This window comes from Cydia amplana, chromosome 20 (assembly GCF_948474715.1).
Source record: "Cydia amplana chromosome 20, ilCydAmpl1.1, whole genome shotgun sequence".
Lineage (NCBI taxonomy): Eukaryota > Metazoa > Arthropoda > Insecta > Lepidoptera > Tortricidae > Cydia > Cydia amplana.
The window spans coordinates 4542225-4568776 of record NC_086088.1 but is presented as its reverse complement, the minus strand read 5'-3'; the positions used below and the strand labels follow the sequence as shown (position 1 = coordinate 4568776).

Sequence of the window (26552 nt, the reverse complement as noted above, 5' to 3'; positions counted from 1 at the left end):
TCAGCTTTCCGATGCTTACGCACACTAACTAATTTCTCATATATGTATAAAATGTGGTTCGATGCTGATAGATGTGATTCCAACCGGCGCAGCCAGCACGTTCCATAATGACGAGGAGGACATAGGCAATGCTTTGATAACTGGAAAAATATTAGTGTTGACTGTTGATGATGCAGATAATGAGATATTAATTTAGCTTTAGTACTCTACTTTAGTACTCTGTTACACGTACCTAGTAATAGTAGATAAGTATTATGTATTTTAGTAATATGTTCTATCGGGGTGAAATTATTTTAATCCCATGAACTATCTTATGATTAACTACAAGACGTGTTGCTAATGGTTTTAAGATGCATTAGCGTTGTCTGCTCCGATGAGTCACTGTACCAGGAGTTACCGCAAGAGTTGCCAATTTATCCCGACCGCATTCATTGCAGAAGTATGCAAAAGCGAAAAACACTCATTATTTACATTTACACGAGTATAATTATCGTATGCCAAATTCGTAAGCTAAAGCTGTCAATAATGTTAAATAATAAAAGCACATTTTGTCACTAGCCCATTTAGTGTCTTTATTTGGCTCGGTATGCGGTTTATTGGTAGAAAATGCCTTGAACCACTTATGTGGTCTTTGTCCTTTTTTTTATTTTTGTAGGTGCAATATTTAAATTAAATTACTACATGAATAGTTAGAAGAGAGTTATTCTTATAATTAACCTAATTCACTTTCATGTGACATGATTTAAACCGTCTCCCTGTTCCTAAATCCTAATAATGTATTTAATTGGCACTAAACAATGGCGGTCATTGGCACCTACTTTTGTAGGAAAGTCACTAAAAATAGAGTTTCATATGCCAACCATTGGTGGAGTGCCGTCGACATTTTAGTCATCTCCTATATGAGTTAAGGTCTAACTTAGGTTAGCTGTAAAACACACCTTTCTTGTCACTGAAGCATGCTTAGAATTTGTATTGAAAACCTAATTTAATCAAATAATACAGGACGCACCTAACAACTTACTTCTTTATTAAAATTATGAAAGTCAAACGAAAGCAAAACATTAAGAATTAGAAGCATTAAAATACAAACACAACAGATGAACATTCATGAACTCCGCCTCATGTACAGATGTATTTTTAACCACATACCTGCCGCCTGGCCCTCGTAATTTAGTTACCATAACCATAACATATAGAAGCTAGTTGACACAAAATTGCCAGCATTTGGATTTGCCGCCTATTTAGTAAACAAAATTATGCGTTAAATTTAGAAATTTCCGCACACCCGAATTGCGTGTAAATATTTTTCAATTTTAATGATATAATTATTTCCACTAATATACGTGAGGTTAACTGAACTCCGATAAAAAGAAGAAAAATGTAAACATCCCACTAATATTTCCTGTGGCGCAGGTACTTTAGACTCGGCTACTCCCAGATGATTCCAAAATTAAACACAGCGTTTCATATTCTCCGCTCTCCACCAACTTTCAACACACATGAAGTGAACCCGTGATTTAGTGTCATTTTTCAGTAAATTTTCTTTTTAATGGATAATTAGTGTTTTGTGGTGAATATATAACGCTGTATCATGGACCTGGGAACAGATATATGGGGTCAACTGGCCCTGGAAGCCAGTCAAGTCTATTTGACAGAAGATGGCAAAGTCCGGAGCCCATTCGCAAACACGGTAATGTTGTGGAATGTAGAGCACTATACATATTAAATAAATAGTAGGTTAACATTCAATGTTAAAAAAAATAATAATTTGCTGCTGTTTAGGTGCGTTTATGCAGCGAATCGTTTTATAATGTTAATATGTCAAACAAGAAAGGGTTTAATTCGTTTTTAATAAGCCGAAGCATATTATAATGCTATCATTAAGCCATATATTGATTTGTGAGTGATATATCTAAAATACTCAATACCTATTAGTCAATGGGCAATTTTTTAACTATGCTATTTAATAAAATAAATGTAGTGGTGATTTTATACATTCAAATAGGTATTATTTTTCTTTTTCAGACAATCGAGAAATTACCCGACAAAGTTTTATTAAATATATTTTCGTATTTATCACACCGGGAAATATGCCGCATGGCTATGGTCTGCAAACGGTGGCGCCTAGTAGCATACGACACCAAGCTATGGACGCACGTCAGTCTACGACCTGAAATATCTGGATTACACGTCGGTTAGTGTACCATTAATTTTACCTATATTCATCAATGATGCATACCTGGTCACTAATTGCCTCTATTTTAGCGTGAATTTCATAAGTATGGCAACACAGGTGGTGCATTCAATCATTCATTCAATATTTAGCGCTTTCTTTAAACAACTTATTTTCAAATTGTTTTTTTAGGGTCATTGGAATCGCTTTTGGCATTGATATCAATAAGATTCGGACCGTCTCTTCGTTACATAGAGCTGCCAATCGAGCTGATCACACACACTGTTCTGCACGAGTTGGCCGCGAAATGTCCTAATTTGACCCACATGCTACTTGATTTCAGTACTGGTGAGTAACCTATTCTTTTTTATTTATATTATGTAGATCCCTAAGGATTAAGGAAGGCCTATGACTAGCAGTGGACGTCTTCTGAACGTGACGGTGATTGGTGATGTTGAAGTTATTCTTTCTAATTAAGTACCTTATGAGGTATTATCATGTAGGTTACTCATACCACCTCATACTGAAAGTAAAATTTCTTCCTCTTATGAAGTTGTTCGCAGAAAATAAATAATCCTACCTACGATAGGTAATAAGTAATAAGCGGACACAGTAGCGTATCCGAAACTTACCTACAACACGAATGTCACATGCACGTTGCCGTCACTAAAGTAATATTAACGGTCAGTTTATGGTCGCAATTAAAAAAAACTAGAGACATCAAAGTCTAGTGTTTCGTGAACCAAGTTTAGTTTAGTTATCGGCCTGTGTATAAGGTAATTACTGTAATTAGGTAAGTACTAGTAGCCTGTACGTGTACAGGTCGATTCACAAGAGCTGGTACGAATGGAATGAATGAGTGAATGAAAATATCGATGTGTGTATCACTTTAACCCATGAACCATGAATCTAGTTCCTAGAATCTAGATCCTACCATACCATCTATGCACTAACTAACCAATAAAAGGTGGCTCTGTAGGTGTTTACAATATATTACGAGGCAGAGGTGTAGGGTTGGAGCCGGTGTCACAGATTAATAAATAGTTACTACGTAACAGATGCATCATTCCCATACAAAAGCGAAAATACCTACGCTATAATAGCCTACAAAATCTTAATAATAATACCTGCTGCTCAGGACGAGAAGAAATGTACCATAAGTGCGCGCACAAAGAGTCGAGACTGTGTTGCCCGCCGTGCGAGTCACGTGCCAACGCGTCATCGTAAGAATGCGCTAGGGTTGTAGGTATCTATTGTACCTAATTACCTAATACGATGATTATTGTAATAAAACGAATGTTGCGAATCAACCATATTTTTTATTAGTCAGTCAAATATGTTTTACTTTTATATAATGATTTATAATATTTTTCCCTTCTCGGAATTCTCTGTTATTAAATTTTATAGTTGAAAATATCCTAAATCGCGTAAATAATTTTAATAAATACTCATACGGAAAACAGGAGCAAAGCGACGGAAAATCAACGGTTTTTAAAAGTTCTAATACGGTGCTACCAGGCCGATTCATTATGACGTTGTCAAAATTATTTAAAAATTACGTGGTTTGGTGGTGGTGGTTTACAATAATTACGTGTTTTCGGCATTTCGAAGCGTAAGCGCGGGAAACGTGCGGCGAAGTGCGGTGCGAGCGCTCAGGCGGGCGTTCGCCGGCCCTCTGTCGGTTGTATCGTCGACGATACGCCGAGCGGTAGGCATATAGCGCGTGGCCGTGAGCGAGTGACGGAGGCCTGCCGGTGTAGTAAGCGCATTGTAATATGCCTACTTGAATAAACTATCTTTTATCTACTTATCTTTAATAAATCTTTCGTTCATTCCATTCGCACGAATGCAGGTGCCAGCCTTCGTGAATCAAGCTGTATTTTTTTAAATTATTTTTTTTATTTCCAGCCATGCAGCTGCACGACTTCTCCGAGATGCAGGCGTTCCCCACGAAGTTGCGCTACCTGTGCATCTGCCTGTCCGAGGTGATCTTCATGGAGGGGTTCATGCGGAAGATATACAACTTCATCAACGGCCTTGAGATTCTACATCTTATTGGTCAGTCACTTTTATACTAAGGCCCGAGTGGACGCTCGACTCGAAGCGGAGCGTTCGGCGGGGCGTGTAGCGTGGCGTCGGACTCACAAGTGATTTGAGCAGCGTACACTAATAAGGCCGCTCCTTGTTTGCATTTGTTTAACATGCACGCCGCACGCCCAAATCGAGCGTCCATTCAGGCCTTACACTTATAAAGATAGCATCCAAGTTCACTCAGAACAGGACATTTATTACTAGATGGCGCTAATGTTTTTCTCATGCGATGGTGACTGTTACTCGTTCGATTTTGTGTAAAACCTATCAACTGAAATGGATTAATTACTACCCAAGGTTGAACGAGCTTACTTAGGTAGGTATTTTCTAAAAGAATGAGTGCAGAACACAGGTACTCACATATTATCGCTTTTTAGTGATAAGGCCGCCTGTTCTTTATCTCTGTCTTCATGTATTATTTGTGTTTCCATGTACATTTATTCTGAGGTTGTGCAATAAAGAGGACTTGTATTGTATTGTATATTCTCTGGCACACCCACTTTGTCACTAGAAAAATGCGCAAAATTTAAATTTTCTATGGGAAGTCAACTGTTCTCGCCTACATGTTTAAATTTGCCGCCTTTTTCTTCTGATAAAGTGGGTGGGCCAGAGACGCCAGAGTATGTGTTTTTACGCCTTAAATCTCCTTATCCCTTAAGTTAGTCTAGTTAACTTTATACTTAAATATATTATTTGCAATCATGCAGGAACGTATGAGAAGATAGAAGAGGAAGAGGAGGAAATCTACGAAGTGATCAACGTGCACAAGTTGAAGTCCGCCACGCCCAACCTGCGCGTGATCAACCTCTACGGCATCAACTTCGTGGACGACTCGCATATTGACGCTTTCAGCTCCAATTGCATACAGGTAAGTGATATTTTCTGTCCTTACTTACCGTGGCAATTTTCTGTCACAAAGAGCCTGAAGTTTGCTCCTGTTGACCATCAATGCAGAATGGGTTTATCAACCCTTAATACTTGGTTTACTAACTTTTACTTCGGGTATGAGTTGAAATGTAATATTTAAACCCCCATTTTTGCACAGTTTGAACGTAGGGCCCCATGGGCGTAGGCAGGTACAGGCAGCCCCCCCCCCCCCCTGGAGCTCAAATTTTACATACAATGCATGCCCCTCTGTGGCCTCTGCCCCCCCAGGCATATCAACTCGCCGCCCCCTAGTTCACTGGCTGGCTAGGGCTACGCCCCCCTTGTTGGGCCCATAGCAATGGTACGTAAGTGCATTCATCATCTCTCAGTTTGCCCAAGGGTTGAAATCCTGTAACCTGATTTCTTGTTATTATGTGTTATAGTTGGAGTGCCTCGCAGTGAACTTCTGTAATAAGGTCACGGGTTCCACCATGAAGACACTGTTCCAACGTTCCCGACGTCTCACCTGTCTGCTCATGAATGGCTGCAGTGAGTAAATCAACAGTCTTAACGTTAATACAAATTCTGAGGAATTTTACGAGTGTCCCTATATACCGCCTTAAATAAATTTAGACATAACACGAAGTTCGATATACCTAGTATCTTTATCTTGATCACTCTGGGGAGTCGTAATTAATATCTTTTTAGGGTTCCGTATCCAAAGGGTAAAAACGGGACCGAACCGTGATAGCTAGACAGTTTAAATTTTCACAGATGATGTATTTCTGTTGCCGCTATAACAACAAATACTAATAACAGAATAAAGTAAAGATTTAAGTGGGGCTCCCATACAACAAACGTGATTTTTGACCGAAGTTAAGCAACGTCGGGCGGGGTCAGTACTTGGATGGGTGACCGTTTTTTTGCTTGTTTTGCTCTATTTTTTGTTGACGGTGCGTAACCCTCCGTGCGCGAGTCCGACTCGCATTTGGCCGGTTTTTTGGTAGATTAGCGTCCCATGTACCTATTCTCTCTATGATCGAGAGGAGAGGGAGTTTCAAAGAGATTGCTCGACTAGTTGAATGCAAATAAAAATGTTACAAGCCCAATAAAACCTTTCTTCACCAGGTCTTCAATCAGAGCACGTCATGGCGGTCGAGTGGGAGAAGTCCTCTATCCAAGAACTGGATGTGACAGCCACAGACTTGTCCACGGAATGCCTCATCGACATGTTGACTCGCGTGCAGAACCTCCGCTTCTTGAGCGCCGGTCAGATCAACGGGTTCAATGATTCCGTGCTCAAGGCCTGGCTGGAAGCTGGGACTGCCAAGTCAGTATCCTTGACTTATCCCTTCGTATGCCGCCATCATGATTTATTGAGTCAGTGACCCCACCTAATATAATTAAACTTTGGGACCAAGTACCTACTTTAGACTGAAACCAAAGCTCGGATTCTAGTTGCCACGACAGCATGCTTAAATTATATGATACCTAATAACATGCTACTCTTAAAACTATGTCAGTTTCTTTGAGACATGCTAATCCGTAGCTAAAAAACTGTAGAGTGGTCAGTAGTATCACCGCCCTTTTGTGACTATGTAAACATATGGTGCCACATAATTTTTCGTTCGTCAAAAGTTACTCAGTCTCACTTACGGTACCATACAAGTGATACAAGGCTTGTCCATATTGCCACAGTTATCATAATGACGAAACAATCTTTACAGTACATATGGGGCTACTTTTCCGCACTAGTGCGTAAAATAGCACTTTTCGTGCGTATGTCGAAACTTTAAAGTGCCATATGTACTGTAAAACGTTGTTCGATACACGTGCGAATAGGTAATTCGCCACTCGTTTCGAATTTCCTCTTTTTCGCACTTGTATCGAAAATAACTATTTCAGGAACCTTGTCGCCCTGGACGTGGACTCGTCCGACAGTTTGAGCGACGAGGCGCTCCACCGTTTCTTGTCGCGCTACGGCTCGCAGTTGTGGGGGCTGGTGTTGAGCGGCATGCCGCACATCACGGATCAGCTGTGGCAGAGCGTGCTGCAGCTCTTGACTAACGCCAAGTCAGTATATACAGCCATTTAGTAAAGATGAGTTAATTTAAATAGCGCTCCTACCCTCAGAACTAAAATAAAAATTCTCGTATAAAATCCGCGGCAACTTTCGCGAATGGCTATAAGTATGTATGTATGTATGTATATACTTTATTGCACATAGAAATAAAAACACGAGAAACATAGTTACAGAGTAAAGTAAATACAACAAAGGCGAACTTATCCCTGTATGGGATCTCTTCCAGTTAACCTTTGAGGAAACGAATAAAACAAAACAGAAGTAACGATGAATGACAAACAAAACAATAGTGTACAATCACTAAAGTTAATGAAATGCAAGTTTTGAATACACATTGTTACAAATAATATATATAAACAAACATAAATAGAAATACTTAAATAAATAAAAATAAGTACTATTAAGTACCTAATCTTATTACAATCCATAGACAAAGCCGGTACAACCATATTTGTGTGCAGATTACTTTAGGCGCTCTTGAGGGGCCGGTTCTTCTCTGCCAATCACCTAAGAAGCTCGAAGTTCATTGTGAAACTTCGAATATTTTCTGTTACAGAATATTAATAATGGGAACACAGGAGAGACTTGGAGTCAACATTCACGTTGATCAGGTAATTTCCTTTATTCTTTTGTCTCCTTACCACTGGGGTCACAGTATCTAACTGCAATCTATTTCGTCAAAGGTAGTTGAATTTTTACGAGTCAACTAACTTTTTAATGCGATGATACTGGTACTGCATCCATTACTCATGGGTCAGTGCCACGTGCGTATGAAATTTGTAACGAATATTCCAATCTTAAGGCTCCCGAGTTGTTCTATCTCGTATATTTCTTTTTCAGCTAATGGACGGCATAGCGAACAACTGTCCCAACTTGGAGCGCCTGGAACTCCGCTGGGACCCGGAGAACCTCCGCTTCAGCGACAAGAGCCAGAAGGCCATCGACATTCTGCGTGTCAAGTGCCTTAAGCTGAAATGTCTCGTGCTCAGGTAAGGACCACTGTTGGAAATTGTCCCGCTCCCTAGTTAAACTAGTTCCGCTGGGACCCGGAGAACCTCCGCTTCAGCGACAAGAGCCAGAAGGCCATCGACATTCTGCGTGTCAAGTGTCTTAAGCTGAAATGTCTTGTGCTCAGGTAAGGACCACTGTTGAAAATTGTCCCGCTCCCTAATTAAACTAGTTCTGCTGGGACCCGGAGCTCAATCTTTACAGACAAGAGCTTTAGAAGGCCATCGACATTCTGCGTGTCAAGTGTCTTAAGCTGAAATGTCTCGTGCTCAGGTAAGGACCACTGTTGGAAATTGTCCCGCTCCCTAGTTAAACTAGTTCCGCTGGGACCCGGAGAACCTCCGCTTCAGCGACAAGAGCCAGAAGGCCATCGACATTCTGCGTGTCAAGTGTCTTAAGCTTAAATGTCTCGTGCTCAGGTAAGGACCACTGTTGGGTATTGTTCAGCTCTCTACACTTAAAAGTTTTGCTAGGATCCGGAGAAGTTTCTCTTTAGCGACAAGAGATAGAAGACCTTCGACATTCAGAGTGTCCAAATGCCTCGTGCTCATCAGGTCCTAATGCCTCGAACCTTTGGTCCAGGTAATTGCCTCGTGAAGGTCAGGTCAACGCCCAAGATCTCAAATGCCCTTCTACTGCACCTGTTCTGTAGCGACTCGTTCATTGGGAACTATCTCAATTGAAGTGCAATGGCTTTTTTACAATATTTCGTAATCATGATGAAAATAATGGTGAATTTCTCTCTTTAACCCGAAAAGTCTTAGAGATTCATAGCGCAATGTGGTAATCTTAACTCCTACCCTACACATCTGCTTGATGAGGTCGGAGTATGCTTTTTTTGGCTATGGCCAGTTTGACGATATACGACTTTTTGATAATTTTACTTGCTGTAGAAACATTTATTGCTTGTGTTTCAGTGACGGCCGCTACTACGAGATCGTGAAAGCCAACTTCGAGCGCGCTGACCGCACCACCGTCGTCCGCACCTCCACCAACTGCCGCGTGTCTAATTATTATCTGCTGTCCAATTATAAGGAGCTCATATTCAACTAGAGTAACTAAACGTTCAGCGCCGATCACGACACAGTGTCGTGAACGATAACTTTAAGACCGCACCTCCACCAACTGCCATATTAACTAAACCGTGAACGCCGATTATGCCACACGTAGTGAACGTCATCTTTAAACTTGCAGACCGCACTAGCGTCGTTGGCACCTGGGCGTTTTTTTTTAAAGTTGTCCCCTACACTTTTTTTCAAATCTGGGATTTTTTATGTTATTTCTACTCAGAATCACGAGCTCTTTCTATCCTAATAGGAGAAAAAACGTGTCCTAAGGTTTTTATTTCCATTCCGTCACCATTTTTCATAGACTTTGTATGGCGGTCGCGGAATGGAAAGACCGAAAAATGTATGGAAATTTTGGGACACTTTTTTTCTCCTATTAGGATAGAAAGAGCTCGTGATTCTGAGTAGAAATAACATAAACAAACCCAAATTTAAAAAAAAAAAGTATAGGGGACAACTTTTAAAAATAACGCCCACCTCCGCCAACTATCGCGTATCTCATTACAAAGGGCTCGTAACTAAACCTTCAGCGCTGATCCCGACAACCTGTCGTGATATCACAAAATTTACCTGTTGGTTCATATCTTAATGGACGGAATGGAATGGAATATCATCCCAAGGAACATAACAATTAAACCACGCTATAATAACTGCCATGTCTGAGACCATAAGGGACAGTTGAACTAGCTACCTAAGTACACCTTTGCCATATTGGCAATAGAGTTGAAAATATGTTTTCAGAGTCCACAAATAAATAAAGAATCACCAGTTTCTAGAGTTTTAAAGAGCCTCGAATATTGATTTGGTCTTGTCTAAAAATAATAACTGTTGGAAAATTGTAGAAGAGTCATTTCACAAGTTATACCTAATGAAATTTAAGCTGTTCTTACTTTTCCTGTCATTATTTAAAAGAACCTGCTTTTTTGACGGTTAAAATTGCATAGAAGTATAAGATTGTAAAGTGCCAAGCGTTTGTTTTATAATTATAAGTATTAAATTATTTTCATTAAAAAGGGATGTTAGAAAGAGGAAATATTTTATAGTAGATATAAGTAAGGTGCTGCCATAAGATTTTATATTTTGTATGTTTGTTCCCTTTTGATGTCTGTTACAATAAACTGTTAGATCCATACTTAATAGTTTTTATTATAAGTAATATATCATCACGTCGAAGCAGAAATATCTTAACAACTTAAATGTAAATTGTAATCCGATTTATACTCGCTGGCAGAGACAAATAAATGTAGACTGGTAATCTGCATATAAATAAATAAATAAAATAAATATTGGGGGACATCTTACACAGATCAACCTAGCCCCAAACTAAGCAAAGCTTGTACTATGGGTACTAGGCGACGATATACATACTTATATAGATAAATACATACTTATATACATAGAAAACATCCATGACTCCGGAACAAATATTAGTGTTCATCACACAAATAAATGCCCTTACCGGGATTCGAACCCAGGACCATCGGCTTAGCAGGCAGGGTCACTACCCACTAGGCCAGACCGGTCGTCTAAATAGTTTTTATTATAAGTAATATATCATCACGTCGAAGCAGAAATATCTTAACAACTTAAATGTAAATTGTAATCCGATTTATACTCGCTGGCAGAGACAAATAAATGTAGACTGGTAATCTGCATATGGCATAACGTTACTCGGCTTTTGGATAGATGGCGTTACTTTCGAGAATATATTTATTAAATGAATTGGCTATAATAACGCCAGCTACAACAATGAGAAATTGAACCTCGTATGCAGATTACGAGTTTCTATTTTTATTTGTCTCTACCGCTAGCAATCTATGAGACCAAAGGCAGATTACTACTAAAATAAATGGTTTATTTACATTTTACCGTGAGAAATTACTATTTTTATATATAATTTAAAATAGTTTCAAATATTAAAAGCTATTTCTAAATACCTTATCTATTTACAAATAGCTTTATCGTCTAGTTTTTTGTCTCTCCAGATACGAGTAAAAATACACTAAGTAGTAATTTCTAAACAATGCTCTAGGTACTCTTTAGAAATAATGAGTTTTTTGTAAATTCCGTCATTTTAGCGAGGTCATAGGCCTATTTAATCAATTGAAATATTTAGTCATATCACATATCGTTAAATTTTCAACAGATGGCGTTATGATATTTGACAATTCAGGAAAAAGGTACCACCTTGACCGCTGTCGGTAACAACGATTTCTAATCATTTGCCAGTAGCGCCTTGCAAAGTGGTGCCTCTTACATGAAAGCGACGAGTATATGCGGAGGTTATTACATTACAAAATAAATGGGACATGTACAGTCGACGTCAGATATATTTACACTTTTGCACGTTACTTCTTAGCAGGGATGTTGCGAACATCCGCATCCGCATCCGCAACCGCGGAACTTCCGCATTATTTTCAACATCCGCATCTGCATCCGCATCCGCATAAAATCGATGCGGAGCTTATGCGGATGCGGATGTCGAACAAGTCGGTACAGGAACGTCTTAGCGGCGGCGTAAGTGCTAGGTAATTTCGTCATTACCTATAACGAAATCGTCTAGATCCAGAAAAGTCGACCAAGTTACTGTTTATTAAATATAACGCACCTATTTTCTTGCTCAAATACTAAACGTTTCGTTTTTTTATTAAAAAAATACTAAAAATGGAATATTTGACGTTTTCTAAGTACCTAATTTTTACATCCGCATCCGCATCCGCGGATGTGAGCCTTTAAATATCCGCATCCGCATCCGCGGATGTCAAAAAATCTGCATCCGCAACATCCCTGCTTCTTAGTAATTAGGTAAAATATGTAAGTAAAAATATATCGTCGACTGTACGTTACCTTGCTAAAGTGAAGCCACGTAGATACAATAGCTTTGTATAGAAATTAGAAGTGATTATTTTTTACTCGTCGTTGGTCTTTCTAATTGTTAGGTCGATACACTAGCGCAATTTAACATTCGACACTCGAGTACACAGCGACTACAGTGACCCTCGCCTCGCTCGGCCACAAAACTCCACAACACCCACACAGACAAAAATAGACTTTATACCATGCAATCACAGGTTCATCCGTCTGTAAAAAAAATCAATAACTTACTATACAAAATCATTAAAAATACCACTCAAATAATTTTTCTAATTTATAGGTCGTATATTTTGGCCGTCGAGTCACCTCACGTCCTCGCCTAGGATCAGTTCAGGTTCTTCTTCCAGCAGCAAGTTCTGGTTGTTGCTGTTCTCCTCATTACCCTGGTCCGAGTCTTTGTTTATGTCACTGTCTATCTTATACAGTATGTCGTGACACAGTGGACACCGGTCTTGGACGTAGAGCCACTTTCTCAAACACACTCCGTGGAAATAATGGTTGCAGCGTGTGATCTTTGCCGAGTGCATTTCCTGGTAGCAGATCGCGCAGACGTCGTCCAGAGTGTCCAACTGGTCTGCGGATGCCTCTCTGAGGGAGTTAATCTTATTAACAGCGGTTCTACGCTTCATGAAAACGGACCAGCCCGCGCGAGCTTCGCACCAAATGTTAAAGTATGCATGTATACACATCATCACCGCTCTGATCGCCCCTCCGGACTCAAACAGCAAAATCCACGCTCCGTTGAAAAACAAGAAAATCCCAAAGCAAAACTCTATGGTGTTGCCAAAAGCTCTGATATAGTAGACATAGTCATCAAGTTGTTCCCAGAAAGTGCTTCTATACGCGTCGATTAAGAATAATGAGTATATCATCAGACTGACCACAACTTTGACTATCACCTCTATGCTGAAAGCGCTCACGGCGAGCAGCCAGGTTGAGACGGAGTGCTGCGACCACAGATACACCAGTAACGATATTGGGAATATTATAAGAAAAGCACAGACTCCTAAAGCTCTGACGTGTCTGTGCATGCTTGGGTTATGCGACGCGCTTAAAGACATCAGCATTGGGTTCACAATGTTGTGCAGAAAGTGCAGCAAAGCGGTGAATAAGAGACAGAAGTTTCTGCATAATCTGATAAATCTTTTCTCAGGGTTTAAGGAAGTCAGTCCTGTCTGCAGAGCCAGTATGTAGAACAGTATAGCGGATACTGTGCCAATACTTTTGTCCTCTTCTTCGTCGGTTAGTAATATCCACTGGAAAAAGTTTCCAATGTAGTGGCAAAAGAATGAGATCACTGAAGTCATGCCAAGGACGGCGGTTATTGTCTCACAGCCGGTTACGAGTAGAGATTTGGCCATCGATGCTAGCGATTGGACGGCTAGGAGGGTTGAAACTCGGAGGCCTTCATCGGCCTCCTCGTCATAGTTGTCCATAAGGAGTAGTATCGCGTGCTCGGCGACGCGAAGCACCCAAAACACGCGGAGCACGCAAGGAACATTTAATCGCATCCATTCAGTCTCAACAAGGGCGGAAAGTCCATAGTTGCTCACAAATAGCCTGCCATGCTGGATGCCTGCGTAAATTACGTGTATAACATTATCCGCTGAAGACCAGAGCACGTATTTGACTAGGAAAAGTGGCAGCAGAGTAGAAAACACGGGCGAATGATGAAGTAAATTGGGCGGGACCGGGAGCATAGCCAAAAAGGACGGTGCCATGAAACTGACCGGTAGGAGCTTCTGAACAGTCGCATGGCGAGGACCTAAGTGTACATTCTTGAAGAGTAAGGCTAATGTGAACTGTATAGCAAAGTTCTGGATAACTAGTATGCCTGGGCCGTCGAGATCAAGTAGATTCTTGGTGTTTAGGTTGAGGATGTCTTCGAGGATGCTAGTGGAGTGGTGTGGGGACGTCGCGGCGAGCGTGAGCGCCTGGACTTGTTTGATGGCGGACACGTTAGTCCAGTAGGAGACGAAGACCAGCCCCACGGACATGAGGTACAGATACACGATGATCAGGTGTTTCGTGTACAGCACGAATATGCACAACGCTGACATACATCCTGGAAATAAGAGAAATGGGGAGTTAAAGCAGTGACATAAAAAATTTAAACAGGGAATCTTTACATTTCATATCCACACCGATTATTTACTTATGTATTATCTATATTTCGTTTAAATTTCGCAAAATAGTAGAACTGCACCTGGTTTTGAGGATATGTTATAAATTCATCTATCTACTACGAATACTCGTATACTGAGCAGTTTTAACACTATAATGTGGCATAACAAAGTTTGGTTCTGGTCTAGTTTTTGAGATATCATTAGATACATCAGGCCTTCAGAACTTCGAGCAAAGTTATGATATTGTACTATACATTACATTTACATTGTATTTATACCCGTCATCCTTAATTGCCAGCAACGTTTTAAATTTAGAATATTGATCAGGAAACAACGAGTTGACATCGTGTGGCCTAGTTAATGCCTATTATAGCATTACACGTTAAAAATGCAAGCTCATATTCAAATAGGTTCAAAGGGTCAGCTAGTTAGCCCATTCAACAATCGCGTGATCTTTAACATTAAAATAAATGATAGTTTATTCTATTTTTAACCGATTTCAAGAATGGAAGAGGTTCTGAATTCCTCGGAACGTATTATTTTTTAAATATATGGTCAATTGAAGGGATGTTTACAAAAACAACATAACTGCTTAGAGCGGTTGACACTTTTTTAAGAACATTGTTAATCGTTTCAGGTGTCAACCAGTGTAGTCAGTTATGTTGTTTTTGTAAACATCCCTTCAATTGGTACCGATTACTCGGAGACAGATTTCGAAAATTATTTTTAACGGGTCCCATAGTGATCAAGTTAGAATTTGAAGATCGGATTCTGGAGAAATAAAGTCAACTCCTCAAAATTTATAGGAAAAGCACATTTGCTCTCGAAAAGTACAGTAAAATGTAAAAACATGGGTGTAGACAACTTACTCAAAAATATGTCCCATAGTTCTTAATTCGCTGACATAAGAGCTATATGGGATATTTCTGATGATTTGTGCACCAATATTCTTACAATTGACTACCATTTCTGAAGTTGACCTGCCGATGAAGATGATAAAATGAGTGTATAGAAGTCGATTTATTTCTTGTTAAAAGTATATTTCTTTAGAATTACAATGATGGGAAGTTTGGTCACGAAAGAAAAGATAATGACTTATCTCAATATTAAGCATAGAATCTCTGCTTGCTTAAAAAGCGTGAATTCACTTGCGTTCAATGACCACAGCCATAAAACTGAGTACAATACAAATAAGTCGTAAGCAACAAGTTTTTGCACTAAAAAACGGCATTTTGCAGTTTGCTTAGTACGTGGATGAGTCACCTATCTGTTTTTAAACGCCTATTTTATAAACTCGAACCAATGCAAAGCGAATCTTTATAAAATACAAAACAGAATCAAATTGATAGTCTGTTAAAGTCAAAGAAAGTAAGACAAAACAAATTACTCACTTTCTTATATACTTTTTTATTCGTGACTGTACTTTTTGTTTGTATGTCTATCAAGTACTTCTTCAGGACCCTTTTAACACATTCAGCGTTAATCACGACACGTTGTAGTTTTGCCTCTACGAAGCATTTTCGCTACATATCAGGAAACCCATGTTATCGGCTACGACCGTAGCTCGGCGGTGAATGTGTTGTGGTTCCCTCTCGACGCGATATGCGCGACCGTGAACATTTGCATTGCAACTACAACTTTCAAGGTCACTAAATAACGCAAAGGTGAATGACATCTACTTCTCAAGTAGCTACTAACAAATATATTTTTCCTGCACTTATTTGTTGCACTTTGTCATTCGCGAAGTGACTTACCCGTGTCCTTAGAATTTAGTGACGGAGTGTCAAGTTTGGCTGTCTAGACTAGATAAACTCAAAGAGCTAATGTACGATTCCCACCGACCGGCTGGAGTCGGGCCGCGCCGGAGCGCATTTTCAATGTTGCTCTGGCTGGCTCGCGGCCGTACAAATGTGAGGGCTCCTCTTCACGATGAGCCAGCGCCGGCCACTCCAAGGGACGCAGCCATGCGGTAGAATGAGATAGCAATATCACTTGCTCCCTCTAACGCATAAAGTAACCTCAATGGTCCGCGATGTAACTAAAATCGTATACCTACGAGTTCGCGCGCCGTCTACATAAGCCCTTAGTGACGCAGAAATGAGTAAATATGGCAGAACATTTTCCCTGTAACTAATATGGATGCAATGTTCCGGTTCTAAGAAAGAGGGAGATGAAATAGATGGTTCCTAAGTCCTAAGCAAATAGGGAAACCTTACGCATTCGACAGCTACGCTAACATAAGTAACATGCCTAACCCCCTTACTAACCCTACATTGTCTTAATTTTGGGATTTAACTGAAAATAGTGGTTTCCCATTTCAGAGAAATCCGGACAAAACATTTTTGCTATCGGTCGGTCGGCTAACTTTTGAGGAGTAAATCTAACAGGAAATACCTAGTGTCGGACCAAGATAATAACATGATAATGATAACAAGATAACATGTCATTTGCAAAGATTAAGTGTGGAAATGTCATCATTTATAACATTTTTTTTATAAAATATGACGTTTATAATGACACTTTGTTCTATTCAAATCGGTGCCAAATTAGTTTAGACCGACTCTACGAAATCACCAGTTTTTAGGGTTCCATACCCAAAGGGTAAAAACGGGACCCTATTACTAAGACTCCGCTGTCCGTCCGTCCGTCCGTCCGTCCGTCCGTCCGTCCGTCCGTCCGTCCGTCACCAGGCTGTATCTCACGAACCGTGATAACTAGACAGTTGAAATTTTCACAGATGATGTATATCTGTTGCCGCTATAACAACAAATACTAAAAACAGAATAAAATAAAGATTTAAGTGGGGCTCCCATACAACAAACGTGATTTTTGACCGAAGTTAAGCAACGTCGGGCGGGGTCAGTACTTGGATGGGTGACCGTTTTTTTAGGGTTCCGTTATTCCGTAGCCAAATGGCAAAAAACGGAACCCTTATAGATTCGTCATGTCTGTCTGTCTGTCTGTCCGTCTGTCTGTCCGTCCGTATGTCACAGCCACTTTTCTCCGAAACTATAAGAACTATACTCTTCAAACTTGGTAAGTAGATGTATTCTGTGAACCGCATTAAGATTTTCACACAAAAATAGAAAAAAAAAACAATAAATTTTTGGGGTTCCCCATACTTCGAACTGAAACTCAAAAATTTTTTTTTCATCAAACCCATACGTGTGGGGTATCTATGGATAGGTCTTCAAAAATGATATTGAGGTTTCTAATATCATTTTTTTCTAAACTGAATAGTTTGCGCGAGAGACACTTCCAAAGTGGTAAAATGTGTCCCCCCCCCCCCCTGTAACTTCTAAAATAAGAGAATGATAAAACTAAAAAAAAAATATATGATGTACATTACCATGTAAACTTCCACCGAAAATTGGTTTGAACGAGATCTAGTAAGTAGTTTTTTTTATACGTCATAAATCGCCTAAATACGGAACCCTTCATGGGCGAGTCCGACTCGCACTTGGCCGCTTTTTTGCTTGTTTTGCTCTATTTTTTGTTGATGGTGCGGAACCCTCCGTGCGGGAGTCCGACTCGCACTTGGCCGGTTTTTTAGATTCTGAGCCGCAAAAATTATTATCAATGGTCCGCAATAAGTATGCGGTGGCCGTATAGAGTGGAGGCTGGGGGGCGATCTTTGAATTTCGAGCGCTCGAAATTCAAAAAGCGGGCAAGTGCGAGTCGGACTCGCCCATGAAGGGTTCCGTATTTAGGAGATTTATGACGATATAATATTTAAAAAAAAACTACTTACTAGATCTCGTTCAATCCAATTTTCGGTGGAAGTTTGCATGGTAATTAATGTACATCATATATATTTTTTAGTTTTATCATTCTCTTATTTTAGAAGTTACAGGAGGGGGTGCAATGCAGTTCACAGAATACATCTACTTACCATGTTTCAACAGTATAGTTCTTATAGTTTCGGAAAAAAGTGGCTGTGACATACGGTTACGGACGGACAGACAGACAGACAGACAGATATGACGAATCCATAAGGGTTCCGTTTTTTGCCATTTGGCTACGGAACCCTAAAAATCGGCCCCCTGGTCTCCGTGAGCTCGGCGTCAATGAAAGCTGGCGGAAATCCGCGCAGGCCCGGGTAAAATAGCGTGTCTTGTGTCAGATGAGATGACTCAGATGCCAAGACTTATTTTGGGTCATCGCGCCAACTAAGTATTTAATTCGCTATTAAGTCCCGTTTTGTTAATATTGACAAATATACGAGTATGATAAACTTTGACAGTACTCTACGGTAGATTGTTAGAGTAGGTATTAATTAACATACAATTGTGAATAGCCACACGTGTATCACAAATCGATAATGTAGGTAATGGGGGCGTCCATTATTTATTGTCAGGCGTTTATAAATTTTTTTCCGCAATAAACAGGGCAAAATTGCGAAGAACCTTCAACTTGAAGGCAACAAGGATCGGGAAAAAGTTTCTAGAAAGTTTAGTACGAAATATCATGTGGTATTTACTATAAATAGTGGTCAAGAAAAACAAAGTGAGGAAGCCGAGCTAATACCTACCTAAATTAGGATGAATTTCGTTTGTTTGCGAAAGCAATTAGCAAATAAAATGCTACTCTATTTGGTTTATGAAAGGTTCTAATTAGATTGAAACGGAGTGAACGACGTTTAAATGCATGCTTCAGATATTTTTCAGCACGTTTATCCACTCCGATATATCTGGTGGCGACTGTACCTATGTAACAATTTTGTCTGCTCAATCTTGCTACAGTCATCGTGTCACGTTTAGCATACCTTTATTTTTACAATGAGCGATAAAAATGGCAGTGAAAATTTATGAACTCCGTTCGTCTTTTAACTCTATCTAGATTTTAGGTCTCTTAATCATTGCTTTGACTAGATTGACGTTCATAAGTTCAGAAAGGAAACGGTCGCCTCATGAAACAAAGACGACTGTGTAGAGTGCACAAGTTTGTATAGCTTTGTTGTTACGTATCAGTATTTTACGACGGTTCCCACTTCCCGTTTAACATAACTTGATAAGAAGATTATGGCTACTGGATTACACAATACACATACTTTCGTGTTTTTTAATGAAATACTCGTACAGGGGCCCGATTTTTGCATTTCAAGCGCTCGATTTCGACAGTCGAAAGTCGGTGGAAAACGGCGAATTGATAATTTTGAAATACGAGCAATAGATTTTGGGAATCTAGTGATATTGACTACTCGTTTTCTATTAGTAGAATTTAAATGCCTAGTAGTGGAGATATATTGAAGAGAAAATCACGAAATCGAGCGCTCGAAATTAAAAAAACCGGCCAAGTGCGAGTCGGACTCGCGCACGGAGGGTTCCGCACCATCAACAAAAAATAGAGCAGAAAAAATCGTGTTTGTTGTATGGGAGCCCCCCTTAAATATTTATTTTATTTTATTTTTAGTATTTCTTGTTATAGCGGCAACAGAGATACATCATTTGTGAAAATTTCAACTGTCTAGCTATCGCGGTTCATGAGATACAGCCTGGTGACAGACGGACGGACGGACAGCGGGGTCTTAGTAATAGGGTCCCGTTTTTTACCCTTTGGGAACGGAACCCTAAAAACATCTGATTATAAAATAACATTCTTATAATGTGCATCAGAGGGCCTACCGCGAACCACGTTCGACGTGTTGGCTCTCTGTCGCACTTGTAAATTCGTACGTAAGTGTGACAGGGAGGCAACACGTCGAACGTGGTTCGCGGTAGGCCCTCAGAGCATCTCTCATGAATTAATTATTCAAGTTATTTATATGCTTAGACACAAGAGAAAGTTTTTACTATGCATCAGCACCGTCAGTTTGCCAAATATTTAAATAAAGACCATAATATGGTATTATTAGTATGAATACACAAGAATGTACTACCATTAAGTATTTATTTATTATTAAAGTAGTTACAGTTATTTGTTTTAAAAGGGGGCAAAGTTGTCGTTTAATTTCTCATCCTAATTTTGATACTAGAGCAACTAAAAGATTCCAAAACTCAACCACGAGCATAGCGAGAGATTTCACGACACGGAGGGTCAAACAAATTTTATATATAGTATTTAAAATGTAGATATTTCACTTCGCTCAAAAGTTACGTTCTTTCTGTTTATTTCTCACTGCACCCACCTTGAGGCTTTTCTGTTTTGCCCTATGGTTGACTGGTAGAGAATGCCTATAGCGGCATTAAGTCCGCCTGTTGTACCCTTTTTTATGTGCAATTAAGTTTATTAAAATTAAAATTAATAAATAATTAATACATTTCAAAAGAGGGGTTAGTTTAATATTGCGGGCAAGAAATTGTCGCGACGCTCCTATATTAAGCCAGCTGTTCCAAAATGGTGGATATGTTTTAACATGTTCTTTAATGGTTTTAAACTTCGATCAACACGGGCTTCCGACACGTCGGAAGGGATAGGCCCAAGCGATATCTTAACATACAAATCATTCTGCCATTTTTCGCGGGGGGAAACGTGCACACAGTCGCACTTCTCACACACTTACGTACAAAATCCAATCTGTAATGACGACACAAATACATAGAAAATAACACACTACACAGAAAAATCTTGCACATTTTCGTCAAAGAATTTTATTGTTTTCTGAGAGATGAGAAGTCGGATTTGTCGCTCGACCGATCCGCAATTTGTACTGGGCGAGCAAAATCAATAAATCCAGCAATTGCATGAGACTAAAATATAATAATTGTGTTTAAGGGCCTGTTTCACAATGTCCAAGTAAAGTCCTGAATAAGCTACTTGCCACTTATCTGGCGAATAAAGTCATCGTTGGCGTTTCACAATCTTCAAATAAGCTTAACTGGTAAATAAAGTGCTAAGTAAATTATAGGTTAGATCACCTATCAGATAAGGAAGTTTTTTGGTGGTTTAAGTTATTTGACAGATCGATTTAAAATGTTTTGTATGTCGTGAAATCGAAAAATACTAAAAATGAATCTATCTAATGAGTTTTCAGACGACGAATTAAATGATTTTTTTGATCGCTTAATGGAACCACCCAGAGATCCCGTGTATCGACAACGTTCTAATCACATGGAGACATTTAATGATGAAGAATTCAGGGTTCGATTTCGCTTTAATAAAGATACCGTGTACTATGTCCATTCATTAATTCAGGACAAAATCTCTTCTACTACAGAAAGGTACTGAAATGTCTATCTACTATACTACCCACAGTATTTCTAATAGGTACTTACAGTCAAGTGTAAAAATATGGTTGCACACAAGTTACACAAAAATATGTCTCATAGGTAGCTGTTAATTCGCCTATACATGACTGCATGACCCATAGTTTTACACTGACTGTACCTCCATCTCGTTTATTAAAAGAATCGCGGCCATATTTTATGTATGGCCGCGAGGGCTATTGTTTTGTAGTACCACCGACCAACTACTAACATTAGTTAGGTAAGTACATGAATAAATCATTGTTTCAGGAATTATGCTATATCATCTATGGATCGACTACTTTTGACATTGCGATATTATGCAACTGGAAGTTTTCTGAACGTAGTTGGCGATTTTTCTGGTGTGAGTAAGGCATCAGCTTGTCGGATTGTGAATGTCGTGTCACAAGCAATCGCACAATTACGACCACAGTTCGTCAAGTTCCCAGACGATATTGCTAAATTACAAGGAGACTTTTACGAGATAGCAAGATTTCCAAGGTTTATTGGCGCCATTGATGGCCCCAGGTTACAGCATCACTCTTCTTATTTTCAAGAATGTGTTTATTGACTTCGACCAGTTTGATTAAAATGTCAACCTCCTCTCGCGTGAAATTAATGCTCCTCTCACGTTTTTGAGACATTGTTGTCTTTGCAAAACTACGCAAAACTATGAAAAACTAGGCCAGCAAAATAATTAACACAACGACAAAACAAACCCAACCAAGCACGCCGAGCACGCGTTTTTTTTTTCTTTGACATTTGAATTACGTTTCGTTCCACATAAAAATTAGTGATTTCTAAAATAATATTTTCGGATCATTATAATTGTTACAGGATATGCATTTAAAGTATATCAATACGTAACACAAAATAATGCATAAAAGATGCACTTTTAATACTTTTCAGAGTGATGAATTTAATTTTTTTTTATATGCTCTCACATGTTCCGTAAATCGAAACGTCAAAGTGCGATGTTGCCATCTGTAACTTAAAAGTAGCAAACTGGCACATAAACTTAATGGGTAGACGTTTGTGAAACAGGAACTATTTTATCAAGAAGTTTTATCTGGCAGTTAATTTATTTGTTAATTAGCTATCCAACACTTTACTCAGACTTTGTGAAACAGACCCTATTAAACGTATAATATGTAAAAAAAATATTACATGTGAAATGTAACACCTTCTTTTTGTAAATTTCATGTCCCCGACCTCTTTTTACAACAAAAAACCGAGCAATTAGGCATTTTTAGGGTTCCGTACCCAAAGGGTAAAAACGGGACCCTATTACTAAGACTCCGCTGTCCGTCCGTCCGTCCGTCTGTCACCAGGCTGTATCTCATGAACCGTGATAGCTAGACAGTTGAAATTTTCACAGATGATGTATTTCTGTGGCCGCTATAACAACAAATACTAAAAACAGAATAAAATAAAATTTAAGTGGGGCTCCCATACAACAAACGTGATTTTTGACCGAAGTTAAGCAACGTCGGGCGGGGTGTGTCAGTACTTGGATGGATGACCGTTTTTTCGCTTGTTTTGCTCTATTTTTTGTTGATGGTGCGGAACCCTCCGTGCGCGAGTCCGACTCGCACTTGGCCGGTTTTTTCTGCTGCTGTGTTCACTCGCGCGACTGGACTCGGTCTAGTTAAAAACCCGAGCGCAACTAGTTTTATTACCCGCGCTAGATCAGTTGATCTTGTACCTAGGCAGAGGGGAAATAGTGCGAATGCCGCATCCCTTCCGTGTTGATCGAAGGTTTTAAAACATAATTTTTAAATTGATTACAAACAAGAATTAAATTGTCTTGTATAGATGACTTCAACAGTGCCTATTACAAGTTCAGTGCCAGTGCAATGACAGTAAAATACCTACAAATGGTTGCCGTCTCAATGATAATTCATGTTAATTAAATTCTTTGAAGAGTTGCTATAAAAAACAAATCTACCAAAGCCAAAGAAAATAAGAATCTTTACTTTATAATATACCTAATAGATAATAGTGAATATATCACTATTCCATAATTTATTAATTTTCACTTGGGGAAGTACCTACAACTTCGAAAGCGGCGTAATTTTGAATATAGCTAACCAAGGACTTACTTTTGCAAGACTTAAGGGGCCCACTGATTAACAGTCTGCCGGACGGTATTGGCCTGTGAGTTGTTCGGAACTGTCAAATTTTTGTTCTAACTGACAGGCGGATACCGTCCGGCGGACTGTTAAGGCATCTTATTTAGTGTTGCTATTGCTACAGAAGAAAGTGGTTCTAGTATAACTAGTTAATATTAGCAGTTTTCAAAATTACCCTATTTCCAAAATTACCGCAAGGCACCTTAATAATATATCTATATATATAACCTAGCCTAACCAAACTTTGCAAATCTTTAACTCCGTCACTCACTTCATTCATTGTCACTTCTCACTTCATCATCTCGCTTCCTTGTCGTCACTTGTCATATGTGGCACTATCATTTGGAGCCTCAAGCAAACAAACAAAACCAAGTATTTGGTAAAAAATCAACAACAAAGTCCGAATGATGGACTACTAGTACAGTCAGCAGCAGAAGTTGCTAAGCGGGCGAGGTGTTCAAAATTACCTTGACGCGCTCTTATTCACTTAACAATAAAGTCGCGTCAAGATCATTTTGAACACCTCGCCCGCGTACCAACTATTGCTGCTGGCTGTACACTCATTCGTTCTCGTATGCTATTTTATTTTTATTATCCTTTTCTCTTTTAATACACATTTTAATTAGGTATACAGGATTCTGACTCTTGGAGACCCTATACATCTCTAAGGATAATTTGATTAACTATATTATATTGTAATTTTTTAGGACACTTACATTTACACCTCTGAATAATTTTTTGTATCTGATTATGGTTTTTGTATCTTTGTGTTTTTTTTAATACTCTTATTATAGTATTTTATTTTTTGTAATTTAACATTTAGAGACTTTATACATCTCTATGTAATACTTTAGTTTGATCTGATATTTGCGGCTTAGATTTATTTTATAATTGCTGATGTGTTTGTTTTTTTTTGCTTGTGTGTAAATTCCATGTTGACATGTAAAAGTGCCCTTGTGGCCTATTTGCTGAATAAATGTTGATGTTGATGTTGATGTCTGCTACGAAGATCATATTATTGATTTTTTTTCTGGATAACATGGGTTTAGATGTAAAGTCAGATTGGAAATAATAGGCAAAATAAATAAATAAAAAGCCTTTTATTTCTGGGTAGGGTTATTTTAGAAGAAATTCCGCAAATTTGTAAAAAAGCTGGTTTTCATGATTATTTGTTTTTTACTTCCAATATTATTTAAAAGGTTAAGTACAGTTAATTTTAGAATAATGTCAAATAATGCAGAAAAATTTAAGGCAGTCCTCCTCACCACGTTACCTGTCTATTTCAAATAGCCTAGCTATTTGAAATAGACAGATAACGCTGCAGTCTGACAAAGATTGGGAATGCCTGAGGTAATGTTTACCATACATATGGCTACCTATCTGTTTGGTGCTGATTGTACATGAAATAAAGTAACTTTATAGCCAAAATTGACCATTGGTATCATTATTATCAGGTATAAGAGTCTGTTCGGAAAGAGAAAAGTCGTGGAATGTATTGGGCCCCATACATTCCATGACTCATCTCTTTCCGCACAGACTCTAGAGGTGGAGTTTTCAACTTATTCTGATAAATATTAATTGACAAGTTAAAGATACAATAAGAAATTTCCTCAGTTTATCTCACACATCCAAATTAAACTTTGACCTCTTTATTATAGATCACATGAATAAACATGAAATATGACAAGTATTTAAAACCCTATATAAACAGTCTAACCTCTAAGGATTTATCAACAGGTTCTTATGTTAATATCATCAATATGCATATCATCTAAATATTTTAAATCATATGTGAAGTACGAGTTTATTTCTGATGACAGTTGCTTTTTTTGATTGACCTTATTGGGCTACTTGTTGTTTTGTTGAGTCAATATTTTGTCAACTAAGCACTAATATCTATTATATATTAGCTAGTCTTTTATTATGGAGATACTCATATGGACAGGAATGTTAATATACTGGTTTTCATCATGACTTCCATAAATTTATTTTTGTTTCTTATCCATGTTTGTCTGACCTTGCTACTTAAAATATAAACATCTAATCTAGACCGTAAGGTTACCAAATGATTACAGAAACCAACTATTCGGCCAATTTGTGACGGTACAAGAGCTAAATAAACATTTCGACATTGAAACTTAGTGTTGAGAAACAGAAAAATGAAAGGACCTTCAGGCTGTCTTGCGACACCCGCGCCTAAACTGTGTTAAATTAGAAAAATAGCTTACCTAGACAGCATACGAGGAACTTCATGAGTGTGAACACGAAAGCATTGTAAAAGTTCGCGTCGTAGTAGGTTTCCGAGTCGGGCATATCTACGTGGTCGATGGACACATTGCCGAGCAGCGTCACCTCGTCCCCGCCCGACACCGGCAGCCCCAGGCTGATCTTCAGAAACTCATCCACCACAAACAGCGGCGGCACTCGCAGCAGAACCTCCACCAGAGCCAGCGCCTTCGACCTCAGAGACATTATTCATTTATGAAGCCGTCCCACGCGCCAACACAAACAACTTATTCCCACAGCCCGAAACGACCGATACGCGGCGAACACCTGTCCCTGATATCGATGTGCTGCCCGAGTTTTTTATTTAATATTTGATTCACGTAATTTTAATAAGAAAATATGACTGAAATTTTTGCGACAATTAAAAAGTTGACATTTACGAATTTTATAATTGCCATCTTTAAAAAAGTATTACACTGTGTTGCTATGTTTGAAATTAATTGATTGACAGATAAGCAAACAAGTGGCAAGGCGTAATAAAAAAATAATTCATGAGTAAATATTTTTTTCATTATCAAAACAAATATTTATGATGACATATTTATTTTCAATGTTTATATATTTAAGACATTAATTAGTCAATTTATTTTATAGTGGCACTTCTAGCGCCATCTTACATTTTTACAAGGAACTTAGCAGTATGAAAGAAGCTGTGTAATGA

General features: G+C 38.8%; 2 protein-coding genes across 2 annotated transcripts; one reads left to right on the top strand and one right to left on the bottom strand.

Annotated features, from left to right (window-relative positions):
* The first annotated feature begins 1428 nt into the window (after window positions 1-1428).
* LOC134657555 (F-box/LRR-repeat protein 2) lies at window positions 1429-9343 on the top strand. Its single transcript, XM_063513132.1, has 11 exons — window positions 1429-1690; window positions 2026-2194; window positions 2366-2521; window positions 4082-4231; window positions 4972-5132; window positions 5575-5680; window positions 6260-6461; window positions 7037-7204; window positions 7771-7825; window positions 8055-8203; window positions 9140-9343. Exons 1-11 carry the CDS (start codon window positions 1592-1594, stop codon window positions 9273-9275), a joined length of 1551 nt encoding a protein of 516 aa, XP_063369202.1. The 5' UTR covers window positions 1429-1591; the 3' UTR covers window positions 9276-9343.
* A 3083-nt stretch (window positions 9344-12426) lies between these two features.
* On the bottom strand, window positions 12427-26289 carry LOC134657446 (protein TRC8 homolog). Its single transcript, XM_063513002.1, has 2 exons — window positions 25834-26289; window positions 12427-14228 (listed from the first exon to the last, which is right to left on the bottom strand). Exons 1-2 carry the CDS (start codon window positions 26075-26077, stop codon window positions 12466-12468), a joined length of 2007 nt encoding a protein of 668 aa, XP_063369072.1. The 5' UTR covers window positions 26078-26289; the 3' UTR covers window positions 12427-12465.
* Window positions 26290-26552: the final 263 nt, after the last annotated feature.

Bases quoted from the DNA above. Each gene is read 5' to 3' on its own strand.
- LOC134657555 (XM_063513132.1), top strand. From the start codon at position 1,592: ATGGACCTGGGAACAGATATATGGGGTCAACTGGCCCTGGAAGCCAGT. The intron at 2,522-4,081 runs GTGAGTAACCTA...TTTTATTTCCAG, and splicing joins GCTACTTGATTTCAGTACTG to CCATGCAGCTGCACGACTTC. The intron at 4,232-4,971 runs GTCAGTCACTTT...GCAATCATGCAG, and splicing joins TGAGATTCTACATCTTATTG to GAACGTATGAGAAGATAGAA.
- LOC134657446 (XM_063513002.1), bottom strand. From the start codon at position 26,077: ATGTCTCTGAGGTCGAAGGCGCTGGCTCTGGTGGAGGTTCTGCTGCGA. The intron at 14,229-25,833 runs GTAAGCTATTTT...TCTTATTTCCAG, and splicing joins GTTCCTCGTATGCTGTCTAG to GATGTATGTCAGCGTTGTGC.